This window comes from Calypte anna, chromosome 2 (genome assembly GCF_003957555.1).
Source record: "Calypte anna isolate BGI_N300 chromosome 2, bCalAnn1_v1.p, whole genome shotgun sequence".
In the NCBI taxonomy this organism is placed as follows: domain Eukaryota; kingdom Metazoa; phylum Chordata; class Aves; order Apodiformes; family Trochilidae; genus Calypte; species Calypte anna.
The window spans coordinates 151,072,390-151,092,509 of NC_044245.1; the positions used below are offsets into that span (position 1 = coordinate 151,072,390).

General features: G+C 56.6%; 1 protein-coding gene across 1 annotated transcript in view; it reads right to left on the reverse strand.

Annotated features, from left to right (window-relative positions):
- Nucleotides 1–12,089: 12,089 nt before the first annotated feature.
- The window catches only part of EPPK1 (epiplakin 1), a 31,228-nt gene continuing 23,197 nt past the window's right edge, over nt 12,090–20,120 (reverse strand). The window contains 1 exon segment of the mRNA XM_030444741.1: nt 12,090–15,068. Coding sequence (XP_030300601.1) covers nt 12,090–15,068 — 2,979 coding nt within the window.

Genomic DNA, 20,120 nt, shown 5'->3' on the forward strand with positions numbered 1-20,120 from the left:
TCCCTGGAGGGGTTTCAGAGCCTGGGCATCTGGGGATGAGGGAGATGGAGTGGGGGTGTCCTGGGCAGTGTTGGGGGAGGACTCGGTGACCATGAAGTCGTTTCCAACCTAAACCATCCCCTGATTCTCTCTGCCACCCCTCAGTCCCCTCTCCCCACATCCCTTCCCTCTCCCCCAGTCCCATCCCCTCCTCCCCAGACCTGCACCCCAGCTCTGGTCCCTCCCCTGCCCACCCAGACCCCCATCTGCACCCAGAATCCAGCGAGAGCTCTCCCAGATGTTTTCACTCCTCCAGGAGCTTTCTGGCTCGCTGGATGTTTTTCTGCTCTTTCTGGCCCTCTCCGGTTTCTTTCAGCACGTTCGTTATTTGTTCCACTCCGCTTCCGTAGAAAGCCCCCGGTGTTTTGGGAGAGGTTTTCTCCCCCCAGACCGTTGCTCCTTTTAGCTGCTGTGGTTAACCCAGCGGGACGGCAGCCAGGGCGGCTGCGGCAGGAGGAGGCACTGATGGATGGGGCCCACGAAAACCCCTTCCCTGAGAGGCAGTGTCAATAAAATAAAATAAAACAAAAATAAAATGAAATAATAAAATGGAAAAAAAAAGGAAATAAAATAATAAAATGAAATAAAATTATAAAATAAAATTATAAAATTATAAAATAAATTATAAAATAAAATAAGTTAAATAATAAAATGAAATAAAAGAATACAAAATAATAAAATTAAAATAATATAAAATAATGAAATGGAATAACAAAATGAAATAAAATAATGAAATGGAATAAAATAAACTATAAATAAAATGGGAGATGTTTCCTTATATGGGCCACCTCCAGGTCCTTCCTGGTTTCTCTGACCGGTGACTCTGGTGCCATCTGCAGCCCTGTGCCCGTGGGGACACGTGGAGCAGCTGCCACCTCCCCTTGGCAAAGCTTTCGCTGAGCCCACCCGGGTCAATCCCCGCGGGTGTGACCCCATCACCACCTCCCGACCCGCACACGCGTGTCCCAGCACGGCCACCCGTGACACCGCCCCGATGCCAGGCAATCCCCACGGGGACCGTGTCCGGTGAGTGGGAAGGGAAGGGAAGGGAAGGGAAGGGAAGGGAAGGGAAGGGAAGGGAAGGGAAGGGAAGGGAAGGGAAGGGAAGGGAAGGGAAGGGAAGGGAAGGGAAGGGAAGGGAAGGGAAGGGAAGGGAAGGGAAGGGGAGGGGAGGGAAGGGGAGGGAAGGGGAGGGGAGGGGAGGGGAGGGAAGGGAAGGGAAGGGAAGGGAAGGGAAGGGAAGGGAAGGGAAGGGAAGGGAAGGGAAGGGAAGGGAAGGGAAGGGAAGGGAAGGGAAGGGAAGGGAAGGGAAGGGAAGGGAAGGGAAGGGAAGGGAAGGGAAGGGAAGGGAAGGGAAGGGAAGGGAAGGGAAGGGAAGGGAAGGGAAGGGAAGGGAAGGGAAGGGAACCCCCGGGTCTCCTATCGAGGTGGAAAGGAAAAGTTCAGCTGGGGATAAGTGCCGAGATGGGGAATAAAGAAAAAGCTTGGGAGCAAACAGAAAATGCACCCCCCACGCAGGCACCTCTCCTGTGCCTGTCTGCGTGAGCCCTGTGACACTCCTGTGACACCTTGTGCCCTTCCTGTGCCTGGGGGGGCGACATTCTGGCCCAGGGGTGACCTGACAGTGTTAACAGCTGTTCTGTGCAATGTAAAACCTCTGCCCAAAGGAGGGAGGTGGGCCCAAAGTACAGCAAAAAAAAAAAAAAGAAAAGAAAAGGAAAAATAATAAAAAGAGATAGGAAAAACAAAGATAAAAAGAAAAAGAGAAAAAGGAAAAGGAAAAAAGAGAAAAAGAGAAAAAGAAAAAAGGAAAAAAGAAATAATAAAAGAAAAAAAGAAAAGGAGAAAGAAAGAAAGAAAAAAGAAAAAAAAAAAAAAAGAAAAAAGGGGACTTGCTCAAAAACGCTGAAGGCAAGATCCTTAGCAGAATATTTGTCGAGGCCAAGGGTCTGAATGTGTCACTGCAGGGACAGGAGTGCAGTGGGGAAGCCAAGTTTGTTCCCTGCTGCTGCGTTTGCTGGGTGGAAAACCCAGAGGGCAGGCAGAGGAATTGTCTGCAGATGAAGTGAGAAAGAACAGACAATGGTTAATCATCAATGGTGATGAGCTGCCCCTGAAACATCCCCCCAGGAGTGGGGAAAACAAGGAGAACAGGGAAGGGAAAGGAAGGGAAGGGAAGGAAAGAGAAAGAAAGAGAAGAGAAGAGAAGAGAAGAGAAGAGAAGAGAAGAGAAGAGAAGAGAAGAGAAGAGAAGAGAAGAGAAGAGAAGAGAAGAGAAGAGAAGAGAAGAGAAGAGAAGAGAAGGGGAGAGAAGAGAAGAGAAGAGAAGAGAAGAGAAGAGAAGAGAAGAGAAGAGAAGAGAAGAGAAGAGAAGAGAAGAGGAGAAAGCTCAACATTACCATGTTCCAGTAATTAAAGGGGGCTACAAATGAGATGGAGACTCCTTGTGTACAAGCAGTCCCATGGACAAGATAAGGGGCAAAGTTGCTCCTGGGGAGATTCCCATTGGACACCAGAGGAAAATGTTTCCCATGAGGACAGAGATTGGAATGGTCTCCCAGGGGAAGGGGTGGATTCTCCAACTCTGGATCACCTTGTGAGGTCCCTTCCAACCCAAACCATTCTATGATTCTGTGACTCCATAAGCAATAATATTCGATGGGTTGGAGCAGATGATCCTTGGGGTCCCTTCCAACCTGGCACTCCATGATTCCATGTCCCAGCCCATGGGAGGGCTCCGTACCAGGCACTGCCTCTCTGCACGTTCCCAGACAATCCCTGCCAGGGCTGAACAATGAGCTGGCAGAGTTTGCTGATGACACCAAACCATTCAGGAGATTCAGCTGGAAAGCTGGCTGTGAAGAGCTGCAGAGGCTCTCCTGACCCGGGGGTCATCACAAGTGTCAACAGCTTTTGACATGAAAATAATCATTGCCAAATGGGCAAAAATTTCCCCAAGGAAGCTGTGGCTGCCCCATCCCTGGCAGTGCTGAAGGTTGGATGGGGCTTGGAGCCCCCTGGGCTGGGGAGGGGTCCCTGACCATGGCAGGGGGGGCACTGGATGAATCCATTCCATGATTCTATAACTCCTGGGCTTCGAGAGCACCAACAGCTGAGCTGACCAAGAGCTGCACCCAGGGCACGGAGAGAGAGCAGGAGGAAGGAGTGGAGATGCCCCACATCACACCCAGTAGTGAGGGGGATGCCAGCTGAGAAGACAGCTGTGAAACTACTGAATGGGAGGGACTTAGTTGGGTTTTTTTCCCCCCAGCAAGTGTTTCTTGGGTTGAAACGTTAGTGGGTGACACGTGGTGGAATCCATTGCCAGAGGGTGTTTACGAAGCAGAAAGGGGTTTTAAAAGCCATTAGGCAAATTTGTGGGAGAAAAAAAAATTGATTGAGGGCTATTAGAGGCAGAGGCAGATGTAGCCTCTGGCTCAGGAGGGCTCTGAGCTGTGGGTTTGTCAGGAGCCTGCAGCAGATGAGATATTGTGGGTACCCTGCTCTGCTCCTGTGCTCCTCCTCTTGGGATCTGGAGTGAGCAGCTCACAGAAATGGGATGCAGGGATGTGCAGGACTTGGCTCCGGCCCAGGGGAGTTGCTCTCACGCTGTTTGTGCTCCCGGCTTTCTTGGGAGGGGGTGGAAACTCCTTCAGTGTTCACATGTTCTTTGTGGATCTCTGTTCTTCGTGCAGGACGTGTCTGGATGTTCCTGCACAGGACATGCTCTCTGCAGGCAGCACAGTTCTTTAACGTCCTTTGAGATCTGTAAATTGCCTCCATCAGCAGGAATTGGCAGGGTCCCGGATCCCTCTGGTCTAACTCAGCCTCTTCCAGCTCAGTGTTCTCAGCGTGGGATGTCCCTGCCCCCTCTGGACATGGTGTGGGAATGGCAGAGGTGAAGCAGGAGAATGGAAGTTCCCACAGCAGTGATTGTCCCCCCTGTCCCACTGCCTCCTCATCCTCACCACCTCACCCACACAGAATCATCAAACTCTTCTGGCTACAAAAGAACTTGAAGATCATCCAGTCCAACCCTGACCCCAGCACTGCCAGGGCCACCACTACCCCAAGTCCCTCAGCACCACATCTCCAGGGCTTGGAAAATCCTCCAGGGATGATGGGGACTCCAGCCCTGCCCTGGGCAGCCTGGGGCCGTGTTTGATGACCCCTTCAGTGAAGAATTTTCTTCTAATATCTCATCTAGTCTGGATCTGCTCATCTCAGTCACACTCAGCCTCTTCTGAGTGATGCCTTGAAACCACACTTGGCTCCACAGCACAGAGAATCATATGGGCTTTGGGTTGGGAAGAAAGTTAAATGCCCCCCAGTGCCCCCCTTGCCATGGTCAGGGACCCCTCCCCCAGCCCAGGGGGCTCCAAGCCCCATCCAACCTTCAACACTGCCAGGGATGGGGCAGCCACAGCTTCTGGGGGCAACCTGGGCACCCAGGGGCTCAGCACCCTCACCCCAAACCATTTCTCCCTCCCTCCCTCCCTGCCCAAGATCTCCTCTCCATCTCCCCTCTCCCAGCTCCAAACCCTTCCCCCTGGGAGGCTCCCATCCCTCCAGGCCCTTGTCCCAAGTCCCTCCCCAGCTTTCCTGGAGCCCCTTCAGGACCTGGAAGCTGCTCCAAGGTCTCCCCATTGCAGCCTTCTCTTCTCCAGCCTCAACACCCCCAACTCTCTCAGCCTGGCTCCAGAGCAGAGCTGCTCCAGCCCTCCCAGCAGCTCCAGGGCCTCCTCTGCACTGGCTCCAACAGCTCCGTGTCCTTCTGCTGATGGGGACCCCAGAGCTGGACACAGCTTTACCCCAGGGGGGTCTCCCCAGAGCAGAGCAGAGGGGACAATCCCCTCCCTGTCCTGCTGCTCACACTGCTGGGGGTTTGATGCCTCCTGGGCACCTTCTCCTCACCCAGCACTCCTGGGTCCCTCTCCTTGGGGTTCCTCTCCATCCATTCTCTGCCCAGCCTGGATTTTTTAAAACTCCTTCCAGTTTTTTTTTTTGTGGTTTTTTTTTTTTCTTTTATTCCTCTCCAGCCCACTCCAGGGATGGGTTTCAGAAGAGAGCTCAGGTGCTCAGCTCCATGGCCCATCAGGAGCTACTGGTGTCTGGGCTGACCCCCCCTGTCCCCTCTCCTCCCTTCCTTGGGGGCCCCTCTTGGCTTTCTGTCTATTTTTATCCCCATTTGATGGATGGAGCTGGGCTGGAATGACATCAGATGTTTCTGCACAGCTTGCACTTTACGGTTTCAGGTTAAGTCTGGGTGCCAGACTGACTCCAAGGAAGCCAAAAAACTTCTTCCCTGTTGCTTTGCCTCCTCCCAGCCCATTTCTTCGTGGTTTTTGGGGGGCAAGCACTTGGCCAGCACAACAGCTGCTCAGGAATCTGTGGTGACCAAAATTCATGTATTTGAGGCTGAAACCTGAAGTGAACAAATGACAAGAGGAACAGCCTCAAGTGGTGCCAGGGGAGGTTTAGGTTGGAGCTGGGGAAGAATTTCTGCCCGGAAAGGGTTGTCAGGGCCTGGCCCAGGCTGCCCAGGGCAGGGCTGGAGTCCCCATCATCCCTGGAGGGGTTTCAGAGCCCCACAGATGTGGGGATGAGGGACATGGGGGGTGCTGGGGTCAGGGTTGGACTCCAGGATCTCCAAGCTCTTTTCCAATCCAAACCATTCCATGACTCTGCCAGGTCTGGGGTTGTAGTTTAATCCCAGTGTCTGGGACTTTCCCCTTCTGCAGCTCCATCTGCACAGGACCAGGTTGTCACAGGTGGGGTTTCTGGGGGTTCTGGAGTCCCCATCATCCCTGGAGGGGTTTCAGACCCTGGGGATGTGGGGATGAGGGCCATGGGGTGGGGGTGGCTTGGGCAGTGCTGGGGGAAGGGTTGGACGTGAGGATCCTAAGATCTTTTCCAAGACAAACAATTCCATGATTTGCTGCCCAAGCCCTCCTGGTTGGAGCTGTGCCCTGGCAGCTCCCAGACTGTGCAGGGATCACATCCCCATCCCTGCTGGCTGCAGACAGAGACCCCGGGTGTGGAAGCAGAGAGGGGTGCAGGTGGTGACAGCAGGGTGGGTGGGTGGGATGGGGCCATCTGCTGCCACTGCTGACAAAAGCTAAAAATGGGATGTCTGGAGGCTGCTGGGGTAGGCTGACCTTGAGAACAGGAGGCTCAGAGGAGACCTGGTCACCATGGTCCTGTTCTTAAAGGTCACGTCCAAGAGGAAGGAGATTTATTTTTTGCAAGGAGTCACATGGAAAAGAGGAGGGGTGATGGGTGTAGGTGGCAGCTGGGGAGATCCTGATTGGAAACCAGAAGGAAATTTTTCACTATGACAACAGTTGGACATTGGAATCATCATGGAACCACAGAATGGCTTTGGTTGAGTTCCAACCCCCTGCATGGGGTGTCCAACCCACAGCACAACCAACCAGGGAAGGGGGGGGGAAAAATCATTAATTCGAGGATGCTGAGCCCCTGGGTGCCCAGGTTGCCCCCAGAAGCTGTGGCTGCCCCATCCCTGGCAGTGTTGAAGGTTGGATGGGGCTTGGAGCCCCCTGGGCTGGGGGAGGGGTCCCTGACCATGGCAGGGGTTTGGATGATCTTTCAGGTCCCACCAATCCAAGCTGCTCCATGACTCTGTGGGGTTCTTTACCCCAAATCCTGGGCTGGATCCAGCCCGTGCCCTTCCTGCTCACCCCACCAGGGCAGGGGAAAACCCAACCCAGCACCTGGAGCTTTTGTTTGCTCTGTCCCCAAACTCTTCTACAGCCACAGGAACCAAACCCTCCCTGCATCCCCTGGACCAGCACCTGAGGGCAGGAGAAGAACCTGGAGCTGGGCCTGGAGGTCCTGGGGAGGACACATGTCCTGGAGAGCAGTGGGGCTGTGAGGGGATGGGACCTGCAGGAGCCAGCGTGGATTTCCTCAGGAAACCATGTCCTGAGGAAAAGGAAATACCCTGGCAGCAGAACAGGGAGGCTGGGAGGTGGAAACCTTGTGCACAGCATGTCCTGCAGCTCTGGACACACTGTCCCCATCCCACAGAACCACCTGCAGCCAGGAACCCCCCCCAGACCCCTGCCCAGGAGCAGCATGGAGCCCACCCAGCTGCCTGCAGGAGAAGGGGGGCTGGCACCAACCTGGAGCCCTCAGTTCAGCTGGAAGCACAGAATTCCCAAACCCTTCCTCTTGGGTGGGAGCAGCAGTTGGAGCAGCTTCTCACCTGCCTGGGGCTCCCAGGGCTCTGACCCCCAGCTCCCTCTGTCCTGCCCCTGCTCCCCTCCACCCCTGGATCAGACAGGGATGATGCCTTCCCTCCTGCCCCTGGTGCCTGGCTCAGCTCCCGTGTGTCCCAGAGCCTGTCCTGGGGTTCTCTCACCTTCTCCTGGCTGCCACACAGCCCCTGCCAGCTGCCCACCCCTCTGCCCACCCCTCACAGCCACCCCGGGTCCCCAGACACAGCATCGAGTGATGCAGGACAGGCAGGGGGCACCCCAAGGACCACTGGGTCCTGGGAATGGAATGGTTTGGGTTGGAGGGACCTCAAATCCCCCCCAGTTCCAACACCCTGCCATGGTCAGGGACCCCTCCCCCAGCCCAGGGGGCTCCAAGCCCCATCCAACCTTCAACACTGCCAGGGATGGGGCAGCCACAGCTTCTGGAGACATGGGATCCGTGTTTTCTGTTCCAGCAGAGAGGAGTTAAGTGGAGCTTGGGCTGTCCCATGGCAGCTGAGGACTTCCCTCTTCCAACAGCTTTTCAACACTTTTTTTTTTTTTTTTTTACCTTTTATTAATAAAAAGAAAAAACAGGTGGAAGATGAAGCAAGGTTTTCATAACAAAGCTTTTTTTTCCCTTTTTGTCTTTGTGGTAAAACCTTCATAGGAACACAGAAATGTTTGGGTTGGAAGAGACCTTAAACATCATCTGGTTCCCACCCAAAAAGGACCCTAAAGATCACCTGGTTCCCACCCAAAAAGGACCCCAAAGATCACCTGGTTCCCACCTAAAAAGGACCCCAAAGATCACCTGGTTCCCACCCAAAAAGGACCCCAAAGATCACCTGGTTCCCACCCAAAAAGGACCCCAAAGATCACCTGGTTTCCACCAGCCCAGCTTGCATGAGATGAAACTGAGAGACTTTGAGCATGAAGTTGATGTAAACTCTCATCTCTGGGGGGTCAAAGTGAGTGGGGACAGCCTGGAGCTTGGCTGCTAAATCCCTCTCTTTGTGCTTTTGAGACAAAACCAAAACAACCTCAGCAGACCACAACAGCCACGAAAACAAAGAAAAAAAAAAAAAAAAGGAACTTTTGTCCCCTGCAGCGTGGGGGGTGCAGACACCCCCCAGGTCCTGCTGCCCCCAGGAGATTGGATGGTGCTGAAAGGGGAATGAGAAGTGAGGAGTTTGGGCTCCAGGAGCCAAGTTAATTCCGTGTGTTTGTGGAAGGCTCTGTCAGAGCAGAGGAGGTGGAGGCAGGGGAATGGTTGGAACAGCGAGCAGGGCCAGGGGGTGACATTGAAGGTTTGGCTTCATGGTCACGGGAGGAAATGCCATGGGAGAAAATGCAAAGTCATGCCCTGGAGTCACTGAACAAACATCTCTGCCTCAAACCAGGCCCCTGGTTGGGAAGGAATGAGAGAGGGAAAGGGGGAAAAGGGCTGTGTGGGCTTGGCAGCCCCAGGGGGGGGGTTCCAGACCTGGGGCATGGGGAGGCATCTCCAGGGTCCAGACCCTGCACCAGCCAGGAGGGAAAAAAACCAAAACCACAAACTGTGGAAAATGGAAAATGGTTCAAAGAAGAGGAAGGGAGATGGCTGAGGGAATGCAGAGGGGAGAGCAGCCCAGCTTGGGAGCTTCTCAAAACAGATGTTGGGGGAGATAAGGTGGCTGGGGGCAGCTTTATCAGTGGAAAACATGGGAGCAGGAGGAGATCTGCCAGAGCTGATGGATGGGTTTTGTGCCAGGGGAACTTGGTCTGAGCTGGCTGAAGAGTTGGAAGAGGTTTCCAGCTGTTGGAGGAGGCAAACTGGGACAAACTGGGAGCCTGCCCGTTTCTGCTGGGGAGCTGCTGCCCAGCCTGGAGCAGCCAGGTTGGCCCAGCAGGCCCCAGGTTGGGTGCTCCAGGTTGGGGTGATGGGCATGGCTGGTTCTGTGTCCCCCACATCATGGAGGGCTTGGGGAGCATCATCACTCAGCAGGAAAGCTGCTGGGCTGGGGGCACTTGGCCAATTCCCCACTGGTGGCTGTGGAGTTGCTCAGCCCGTGGGCACAGGGTGGGTTTGCTGGTTCTGTCTCCAGGAGGTCTCAACCTGTCCTCTCCCATGAGAGGGAGAAGTTCCCAGAGCATCCACTGTGGAGCGATGTTCCCGCAGGGATCGGGGCTGCCGGGCCCCCCCTGCCCCCCTCCTGCCTCCCAAAGCCCAATTCAGATGCTGCTCAGATGCCTCCAGTTATGCAACCAGCTGATCACTATGCAGATGTATGCAGCTCTCCCTGACACAATGTCCTCGTTTCTTTCAGCTTCTCTTTGGGAAATTCAGCACTTCCTGGGGGAGTGCAAGTTGAGGTCCTGGGGAACCATCTGGAACCCTCCCAGCCCCACATCCCCCCTGAGCTGGTACCAGGAATCTCCCCACCCTTACTGCCCCCTCTCCCCTGCTTGCCAACACCACCCAGCACCCTGCAGACACAACTGGTGCCCATCCCCTGGTGCCAGAAGGGGGCAGATGGAAGGGGGCAGAGGTTGGATCTGTGTGGCCCATCCAGCTCCAGAACCTGGCACCAGCCAGCAGCAGGAGTGAGGACAAGGACAGAGCCCAGCAGCACCTCTCTGCCACGTCCTCATAGGGCTTGGGGAGCTGCTGAAACAATCATCTGCTAATTAGTGGCCTCTGATGGGTTCTCCTCCAGGGCTTGCTGCGATTTTAATCCACAGAAACGTTTCATGGGATCATTGACTCATAGAATGTGTGGGGTTGGAAGGGCCCAATGGAGATGCCCTGGCACAGCAGGATCAGCCAGGGCAGCCCAGACAGGAACACATCCAGGGGGGGTTTGGAAGGCAGCAGAGAAGGAGAGGAACCTCATCTGGAGGTTGGGGGGGTTCAGAAGGGGTTTGGAAGGCAGCAGAGAAGGAGAGGAACCTCATCTGGAGGTTGGAGGGGTTCAGGAGGGGTTTGGAAGGCAGCAGAGAAGGAGAGGAACCTCATCTGGAGGTTGGGGGGGTTCAAGAGGGGTTTGGAAGGCAGCAGAGAAGGAGAGGAACCTCATCTGGAGGTTGGGGGGGTTCAGGAGGGGTTTGGAAGGCAGCAGAGAAGGAGACTCCACAACCTCTCTGGGCAGCCTGGGCCAGGGCTCCCTCAGCCTCACAGCAAAGAAGTTTCTCCCCACCTGGAGCTGGAACTTCCCATCTTCTAGCTCAAAGGTTTAGCACCCAGGACACCCTGCAGCAAGGGGTTCCTCCGCTGAGCTCCCTCCCCAGTGCACTCAGCATCACCTCCTTCCACCTGAACTGAAGGGGCTACAAGAAAGCTGGGGGGGGGCTCTGGAGGTAGGGGGGTAGGGAGAGGACAAGGGGAATGGGTTAAAACTTGGAGAGGGGAGATTGAGGTTGGAGATGGGGGAGAAATTGTTTGGGGTGAGGGTGCTGAGCCCCTGGGTGCCCAGGTTGCCCCCAGAAGCTGTGGCTGCCCCATCCCTGGCAGTGTTGAAGGTTGGATGGGGCTTGGAGCCCCCTGGGCTGGGGGAGGGGTCCCTGAGGGGTGGCACTGGTGGGGATTTAGGGTTCCTGCAGACCATTCCATGAGTCTCAGCTGTGACCATGTCCTTTGAGCAGGGATTGGGAAGGAGATTTTTGTCACTGGGACAGTGTGAGTCTCATCTCGGGGTCACCATCTCAGCAGGGCTGGAGGAGAGGCTGAGGGATGGGATGAGGGATGAGGATGGAGGGATGGGGATCAGGGACGGGATGAAGAGGTGAGGGATGGGCTGAAGCTGATGGTGTGCCTGGAGGGGACAGCAGGGCTGTCACACAGTGTCACAGCCTGGGCCTTGTGTTACACACAGACACACAGATACACAGATACACACACACACACACAGACACACGCAGACAGAGACAGACAGACAGACAGACACACAGACACACACACAGACAGACACACAGAGACAGAGGCACACAGATACACACACACAGACAGACAGAGACAGAGACACAGACAGACACAGACAGACACACACACACAGACAGACACACAGAGACAGAGACACAGACACAGACACAGACACACAGACACACACACACAGACAGACAGAGACAGAGACACAGACAGACACAGACAGACACACACACACAGACAGACACACACAGAGACAGAGACAGACACAGACACACAGACACACACACACAGACAGACAGAGACAGAGACACAGACAGACACAGACACACACACACAGACACACACACACAGACACACAGAGACACAGACAGACACAGACACACATGCTACACACACACAGACACAAACTCTCTCTCTCACACACACACACACATGCTGTGGGCTGTGGTCTCCATGTCCCTCCATGGCACAGCCAGCCCTGTGCACATGTGTGTGCATGACCATGGCACACGGCTGTGGGGTCCCTGTGTGCACAGCCTGAGGCAGCACACACATGTACAGCTCTGCAGCACACACGTGTGGCACATGGGCATGACCACAGCACATGTGTCTGCAGCACACACATGTACAGCTCTGCAGCACACACATGACACACAGGCATGACACAGCACGCATGTCTGGATCCTGCCCTGACCCCCCCACCCCAGGATTTGGGTGAAGATGTCACAGACTCAGTGAGGGAACCACAGAATCATCAGAGCTGAAGGAGTCTCCTGAGCTCCTCTGATCCTGGCAGCTGCTGGGACTGGACCCATCTGCCCCTCCCGCTCCTCTTTGGGAGAGCAAAGTCCCCCCCAGTCCAGACCCTGCCTGTCCCGGGACGCAGAGCCCCGGGAGGTTCCTCTCCCAAGGTGGGTCCCATCCTAATGTCCCTGGTGGTGCCTCCTCTGCCGCCGTGGGCCCGTGGTGATGGTGGTGGTGATGGTGATCTTGTTGACCGTCAGCCCTCCCGCGCCGTAGCTGTCCAGGTGTGCCTCTCGCCTGTACTCGGAGACTTGTTTGGTGGAGAGCAGCTCCCAGATGGACACCTGCTGCTCCTGGAACTGCCCACAAGTGATGTAGGAGCCCTCGGACCGGAGGAGATCCACTGTCTGCTGGGGGAGGGCCAGGAGGTCTCGGTCTCGGGCGTCTGTCACGATGGTGCTGATGGTGCTGATCAGTTCTTGGGTGGGGAGCATCCCTGCCTGGTACTGCTCCAGCAGCTCCTTCCTCTTCTCCTCGTGGATGTGGTCAGAGAAAAGCAGGTCCCACAGGGAGACCTGTCTGCCCTGGAAGCCATCCACGGACATCTCAACAGTGGTGGACTTCAGGGTGTCCTCCCAGCTCCTCTCCTCCTGCAGGTGGGAGTGCTCATCGCCTGGGTCTGTCACCTCTGCTCCTGGGCTGTTCTCATTGACCAGTTCCTTGGCCCTTGCTGCTTCTGCCTTGGTGACAATAGTGGTGACCACAGTTTTCACCTGCTCCAGGGTCAGCTCTCCTGCCTGGTACAGCTCCAGCAGCTCCTTTCTGTTCTCCTCAGGGATGTGCTTGGAGTGGAGCAGATCCCACACGGAGACCTTGTGGCCCCGCAGCTCCCCCACATCCATGTCAACAGTTGTGGTTTTCAGGGCTGTTTCCCATGGTTCTTCTTTGGAGGAACCATCATCCATCTCTGCTGCTGAAGCCCTGTCCTGGTTGGAAGGCTTGACTGCAATTAGCAATTTCCTGTCTGTAGATTCTTTTTTCTTGATGAGGGTGGTGACAACCATCATTAACCGCTCCAAGGCCAATGTCCCTGCACAGTACAGCTCCAGCAGCTCCTTCCTCTTCTCCTCGTGGATGTGGTCAGAGAAAAGCAGGTCCCACAGGGAGACCTGTCTGCCCTGGAAGCCATCCACGGACATCTCAACAGTGGTGGACTTCAGGGTGTCCTCCCAGTTCCTCTCCTCCTGCAGGTGGGAGTGCTCATCACCTGGGTCTGTCACCTCTGCTCCTGGGCTGTTCTCATTGACCAGTTCCTTGGCCCTTGCTGCTTCTGCCTTGGTGACAATAGTGGTGACCACAGTTTTCACCTGCTCCAGGGTCAGCTCTCCTGCCTGGTACAGCTCCAGCAGCTCCTTTCTGTTCTCCTCAGGGATGTGCTTGGAGTGGAGCAGATCCCACACGGAGACCTTGTGGCCCCGCAGCTCCCCCACATCCATGTCAACAGTTGTGGTTTTCAGGGCTGTTTCCCATGGTTCTTCTTTGGAGGAGCCATCATCCATCTCTGCTGCTGAAGCCCTGTCCTGGTTGGAAGGCGTGACTGCAATCAGGAATTTTCTGTTTGTAGATTCTTTTTTCTTGATGAGGGTGGTGACAACAGCTTTCATCTGCTCCAGAGTCAACAGCCTCTCACGATACAGCTCCAGCAGCTCCTGCCTCTTCTCCTCATGGATGTAGTTGGAGAGGAGCAGGTCCCAGAGGGAGACCTGCCTGCCCTGGAGCTCACCAGCTGGCACATCGATGGTGGTAGACTTCAAGATGTTATCCAGTTGCACTGAGAAATCATCTCCATTTTCCTCTGCCTGTGTCACCACCCTGGGTGGACTCCTGGAGTTCGACCTGAGGGCGGCATTTGCGGCGTCAGTTCTGTTGATGATGTTGGTGACCACAGTGGCCACCTGCTCCGTGGTCAGTATCCCTGCTCTGTACAGCTCCAGCAGCTCCTGACGCTTCCCTTGAGGGACGTGCTTGGAGAAGAGCAGATCCAGCAAGGGGACGTTTTGTCCCTGGAACTCACCGGCGGTGACGTGGATGGTTGCAGACTTCAAGGATTTCCTCAACTGTTGCTCTTGGGAGTGTGGATCCTGAGCTGGCTGTGCTGCTTCCACTTCAGTGTTGGGCGTGACTGTGGATGAGCCCAGACCCCCCTTCTCCATCTCAGCCCCGGTGATGATGGTGGTGAGGATGGTGATCATCTCTGGGATGGTCACCGTCCCCGCCTGGTGCTTCCTCAGCAGTTCCTCTCTCTGGTAGTTGGGGACGTAGCGGGAGAAGAGGAGCTCCCAGAGGCTGAGGCTCTGTCCCTGGAAGAGCCCCAGGCTGAGGGTGGTGCGGGCGTTCTGCAGGGCTTGGCGGGCCTCCTCGGGCAGCTGGTAGAGCACCGAGCCCTTGTCCATCAGCTGGAGCATCAGCAGCCCCGTGTCCGGGTCGGGGACGCAGCGGCGCAGGAGCTGCATGTAGGTGAGGTTCTCGTGGGTGTTGGGGTCGAAGCAGCTTCTGCTTTGATTCTCAGGGTTAGAAAGAAACTGGAACATCTCCTGGTCGAAGTATCCCCTCTCGTAGGCCACCTCCACGGGGACGCGGTGGCTGTGCACGGGGTCGATGATGCCGCCGGTGGCCACCTGGGCCTCCAGCAGGCGGACGGCGTGTTCCTTGACAATGAACTCCTTCTCCATGGCCTGGAAGAGGGAGATCTTCTCCCCGGTGTAGGGCTCTGTGTACCCCGTCACGGCCCCTTCAGCCGACAGCAGCTTCTCATAGAAATCTCTGCCGATGAGTCCTGCGCTCAGAGCCTCCTTCACCGACAGCTTCTGGTTCCTCACGGGGTCGGTGAGGAAGCCTGAAGCAGCCTGGGCCTCCAGCAGCACCAGGGCCGTCCCTGGTGTCAGCAGCCCCCTCACCATGGCGTCATAGATGCTCAGCTTCTTATTCATGGCCTGGATGAAGACCCCAGCGATGAAGTTACTCCCACCCCCACCCATCTCCTTGTGTCCACCAGCAGTCAGGGTGCTCCCTGTGTCCTTCGGGTTGTCCTTCTCAGGGTGTCCATTCATCTTCTCCATTCCTGGCACACTCTGTCTGCTTTGGGGAACTCTCTTCCTCTGAGGAAAGGGAAAGGGAAGACTTGGTAAGACACAGGTTCTGCTGCAGTGTCTGTGGTGTGTGCGAATCCACGGAGAATCTTTCTGGTTGGAAAAGGCCTTTAAGAGCTTTGAGTCCAACCATTTGTCCAGCATTGCCCAGGCCACCTCCATGTCCCTCATCCCCACACCCCCAGGCTCTGAAACCCCTCCAGGGATGATGGGGACTCCAGCCCTGCCCTGGGCAGCCTGGGCCAGGCCCTGACAACCCTTTCCAGGCAGAAATTCTTCCCCAGCTCCAACCTAAACCTCCCCTGGCACAACTTGAGTTGTGCCCAAAGTTCCTCTTGTCCCATCCCTTGTTCCTTGGGAGCAGAGCCCGACCCCCCCTGGCTCCAACCTCCTCTCAGGGGGTTGCAGAGAGCCACAAGGTCTCCCCTCAGCCTCCTCTGATCCAGGATCAACACCCCCAGGGCCCTCAGCTGCTCCTCACAACTTCTCCAGACCCTTCTCCTTCTGCTCCACACCCTTCCCCACCTCCATTCCCTTCTCTGGGCACCCCCAGGCCCTCCAGGGCCCTTTTCTCACCCAGAACTGACCCCAGCACTTGAGGTGCAATTCCCCCGACTGCCTCAGGAGATGCTCCCAGACCTCTGCAGCACCTGTGGCTCAGACCCTGTGATCAAATCACTCCTTGCAGAGAAAGTAATTCCAGAGGGAGGTTCTCTCTCTTCAGGAGGTCACTCATGGTTGGTCTTTGTCACCAGCTAATTGCCATGTAGGGAAAATGGCAGTGTCAGGCCAGGCCCAGAGTCCTGTGTCCATCCAGAGCCATCAGTAGAGAGCAGGGGATGGGTGAGGAGTGGGGCAAGGTCTGGAGCATCTCCTGGGTTTTTGTGTCAAGGCCTGGCTGCCTCCAGCTGGGTTGGTTCTGGGAGCTGGGGCGGTTCTGGAGCTGGGTGGGTTCTGTAAGGTGGGTGGGTTTTGTGCTCTCTGGGTCAGTGTGGTGCTGCTGGAGGGATGTGTCCCATGTTCCAGGTCCCTTTTGGAAGCCCCGCAGCTGGCAGCATCCCCAGGGTGATGTGGTGATGAGGCCACAGCCGTGTAAACACAGCAGAAACGAAACCCAAAGCATTCCCTGGGGAACACCCATCTCCCATAACCTGCAGGGAGTGACAGTAATGATACCTTCAGCTCATTATCAGGGTCAGAGTTTCAATCTCCAGCTCTTTACCTAACTGGTCTCAAACCCTCTGAGTCATTGCTTTTGATCCATTTAAATATTGGATTGATGCTGGGGCAGATGGAGCAGAGCAGAGGAACAAACCCAGCAGCTCCAGAGCTGCTTCCCTGGGACCCTGCCCATGGCTCCAGGCTCTTCTCCAGCCCATGGCTTTGGTCCACCCCAACTTCTCTGCCCTCCCCAAGAGCTGAGACCTCTTGGGAGGTGACGAGCTGGTTGTGCTGCCTTGCCAGGGTGGCACTGGGTGCAGGACAAAGCAGAGCCCTTTGTGTCACACCCTGGAGGAGGTGACACCAATGTAGGACACGGGAGATGTCGTGCAGACACCAAGGGCTGGGGAGACGTTGCCCAACTGCAGACTGTCATTAGGTGCTCTCTGATCAGGGCTCCTGGGGCTGGGGCTGGGCTGCACACACAGCTCCCAGGCCGGGACCTGGTTGTCCTTTCAAGCTGTCCCAGCAGCCCAGCCCAGGAGGCTTTGGTGGAAGTGGTTTTCCAGCCACAACGGGGAGGAGTGGCCCGGCAATGCCATGGTCCCCAGCCCTGCCTGTATCCCAGGCACTGGAATGATGTCAGTTCCCCCATCCTGACTCTTGCCCCACAGCCTCGGGCCAGCAGGGTCCCAGCTGGGACCCTCGGCACTTTGGCAGCCCCCAGGTTGGGTGCCTGCAGGCTTGGGAAGGTCCCACAGCTCTGCTGCCTTCCCCATCCACGTCCCCATCAGCTCAGCAGATGGATCCAGGACACGACACGTGAGGAGCAGCAGCTCCATCCACCCCTGATGCTGTTTTGTCCTTCTTGGAAAGGACCAAGTTCTGCCTGTGGACCTCCTGCTCACTGCTGCCCTGCTCACCAGTCCCAACACCAGATTTTGGGGTAGAAGCAAAGCCCCCTCCATCCCCTCCATGCCCCTGGTGCCTGCACAGAGGGTGTCACGCAGTGTGGTGGCCCCGGTGGCCCCTCCAGATGGGCTTTGTCCTACCTGCTGGACACGTCTCCAGAGCAGCTGGCTCCTGGCAGGCTCTGGTCCTCTTCCTCCTCCTCCTCTCAGCCAGGATGAGCAGCCCAGGCAAGTGCCCAATTTAAATCCTCCCCTTCCCCGCCCCTGGGATGAGGTGGTGGCCCTGCCCTGGGTGCAGGAGCAGAGATGAAACACGGGCGTCCAACCAGAAGTTTGAAGTCTCGTCCTGACGGGATGCTGGAACATCCCACCCAAACAATAATATTACTGTTTGGACCAGAGGATCTTTGGGGTCCCTTCCAACCCCGAGTTCTGGGATTCTGTGATCACCACAGCCCCAAGGGTGACAGAGGCTGGGACAGGGTGACCAGAGGGATGTAGGACGTGTCTGTCGCTGGACTTGGGGCAAGTGATGGATGTTGAGGGTACAGAGGCACCATGTGGCTTCTGGACTCTGCCACCACCTTCTGCTAGTGGGCTGCCTTGTTCCTGGTCCCTGTGGCCATGGAGGGTTCCAGGATTGCTCCTGTGCTCTGATGAGTCCCCTGACTGGGGCAGGGACTTAGGGCCACCTTCCTTCAGCTGTCCCTCTGCCCCAGCTGGGACAGAGATGGAGCCTGTCCCTCACTGTGGCCATGCCAGAGGCTGTGGGGGCTGCTGGTGGTGCTGGTGTGGAGCGGGTGGTCCAGCACCCCATCAGGATGAGACATCCACCAGGGGATGAAGCAGTCCCAGGATGGAAACCTCTGGTTCTCCTGGTGTCTGTCCTGGAGCTCTGCTGTGGCCAACATCTGCTGAGGAGCTTGGGACACCTGATCCAGCTCTGCTGGTTGGGTGGGATTGTTCTGGGGTGCAGTCCATGGGGTGGCTGTGTCTGCACTTGGCTGCTGACCTCGTCTGTGTAGGAGGGGGGGGGTGACCCAGAGACCTTCAGGCGTGTCCCTGTCCCCACGTGCCCGCATCATGGAACCCCAGATGGTTTGGACTGGGAGAGACTTTAAAGATCATCTTGTTCCAACCCCCTGCCATGGTCAGGGACCCCTCCCCCAGCCCAGGGGGCTCCAAGCCCCATCCAACCTTCAACACTGCCAGGGATGGGGCAGCCACAGCTTCTGGGGGCAACCTGGGCACCCAGGGGCTCAGCACCCTCACCCCAAACAATTTCTCCCTCCCTCCCTCCCTGCCCAAGATCTCCTCTCCATCTCCCCTCTCCCAGCTCCAAACCCTTCCCCCTGGGAGGCTCCCATCCCTCCAGGCCCTTGTCCCAAGTCCCTCCCCAGCTTTCCTGGAGCCCCTTCAGGACCTGGAAGCTGCTCCAAGGTCTCCCCATTGCAGCCTTCTCTTCTCCAGCCTCAACACCCCCAACTCTCTCAGCCTGGCTCCAGAGCAGAGCTGCTCCAGCCCTCCCAGCAGCTCCAGGGCCTCCTCTGCACTGGCTCCAACAGCTCCGTGTCCTTCTGCTGATGGGGACCCCAGAGATGGACACAGCTTTACCCCAGGGGGGTCTCCTAAGGATGAAGCAATGAAGCTGCTTCAGGTTGAAAAGTTTTGACACTTGTGGGGAGCGGGGCAGGAGGTTTGGAGGGGACAATCTGGGAGTGGTGGGTCTCCATCCTTCCCATGGGGTACAGCTCTGTAAAGCCAGGAGGTGGCTGTGGGGAGGTGTGGGTGCTTGGAGGTGCAGGAGGAGGTGACTTTCAGGGCTGGGTCCCTGCAGGTGATGTCTGTGTGGGGGGCACATCCCCCCCCCCATGTCCCTGGGGCAGCCAAGGGAGAGCAGATCCATGCAGGGGGTGGTTGCTTCATGGCTACGCTGAGGAGGTCGGAGGAGCCACACTGTGGTTCTGCTCCATGTTCTGATGGGCTCTCCAGGGCTGTAACAGGACCTGGGCTGCAGCTCTGCACTGTGGGGAGGTCACCCGCAGCCTCTGCTGGGACCAATGTGACACAACTGTGGGAGAAGCCACCAACTGCCAGAGGTCCAAAGGTGTCTGATCTTTTTTCAAAGCCAGGTCGGATGGGGCTGGGAGCAATTTGGGCTGCTGAGAGGTGTTCCTGCCCATGCAGGGGGGTGGAGATGGATGAGCTTTGAGGTCCCCTCCAACCCAAACCATCTGGGATACCATGATGCTATGGAATGAGCAGGTCCAGCTCCAGTAGTCCCTGTCACTGGTACACCAAGTGACACGGACCATTTGCACCCCTCAGGACTCTGTTCCTGCCACAGACTCAGCCCCGAGCAAAACCCGAATGGAAAAACTGAGCCCAGAGCGAGGTGCAATGAGCAGGGAATTGGTGGCATCATGGGCTGCCCAACATCAGGAGAGCTGCAGAGAGAGGTGGGGCAAGGAAAGGGTTCTGAGAAGGGACCCAAGGGAAAAGGAGAGGGACCTCGAAGCCCAGGTGTGCTCCCCAGAGCCAAACCACCCCAGCTGAGTCAGAGGCAAAACGCTCCCGGTGCTGATGATCCAGTCGGGTGAGCACCCACGCCAGCTGGAATGTGCACCCCAAGCAGGAGAGCTCGGGGAGAACGGACAGGGGCCACCAGGACCTCCCCTGCACTGGGACAGAGACATGGACACCCACATGGGTCCTTTGGACACACACGGAGTGACCCCCAGGCATAGTCACACATCCAGCAGGACAGGGAGGGGATTGTCCCCTCTGCTGTGCCCCGCTCTGGGGAGACCCCCCTGGGGTAAAGCTGTGTCCAGCTCTGGGGTCCCCATCAGCAGAAGGACCCGGAGCTGTTGGAGCCAGTGCAGAGGAGGCCCTGGAGCTGCTGGGAGGGCTGGAGCAGCTCTGCTCTGGAGCCAGGCTGAGAGAGTTGGGGGTGTTGAGGCTGGAGAAGAGAAGGCTGCAATGGGGA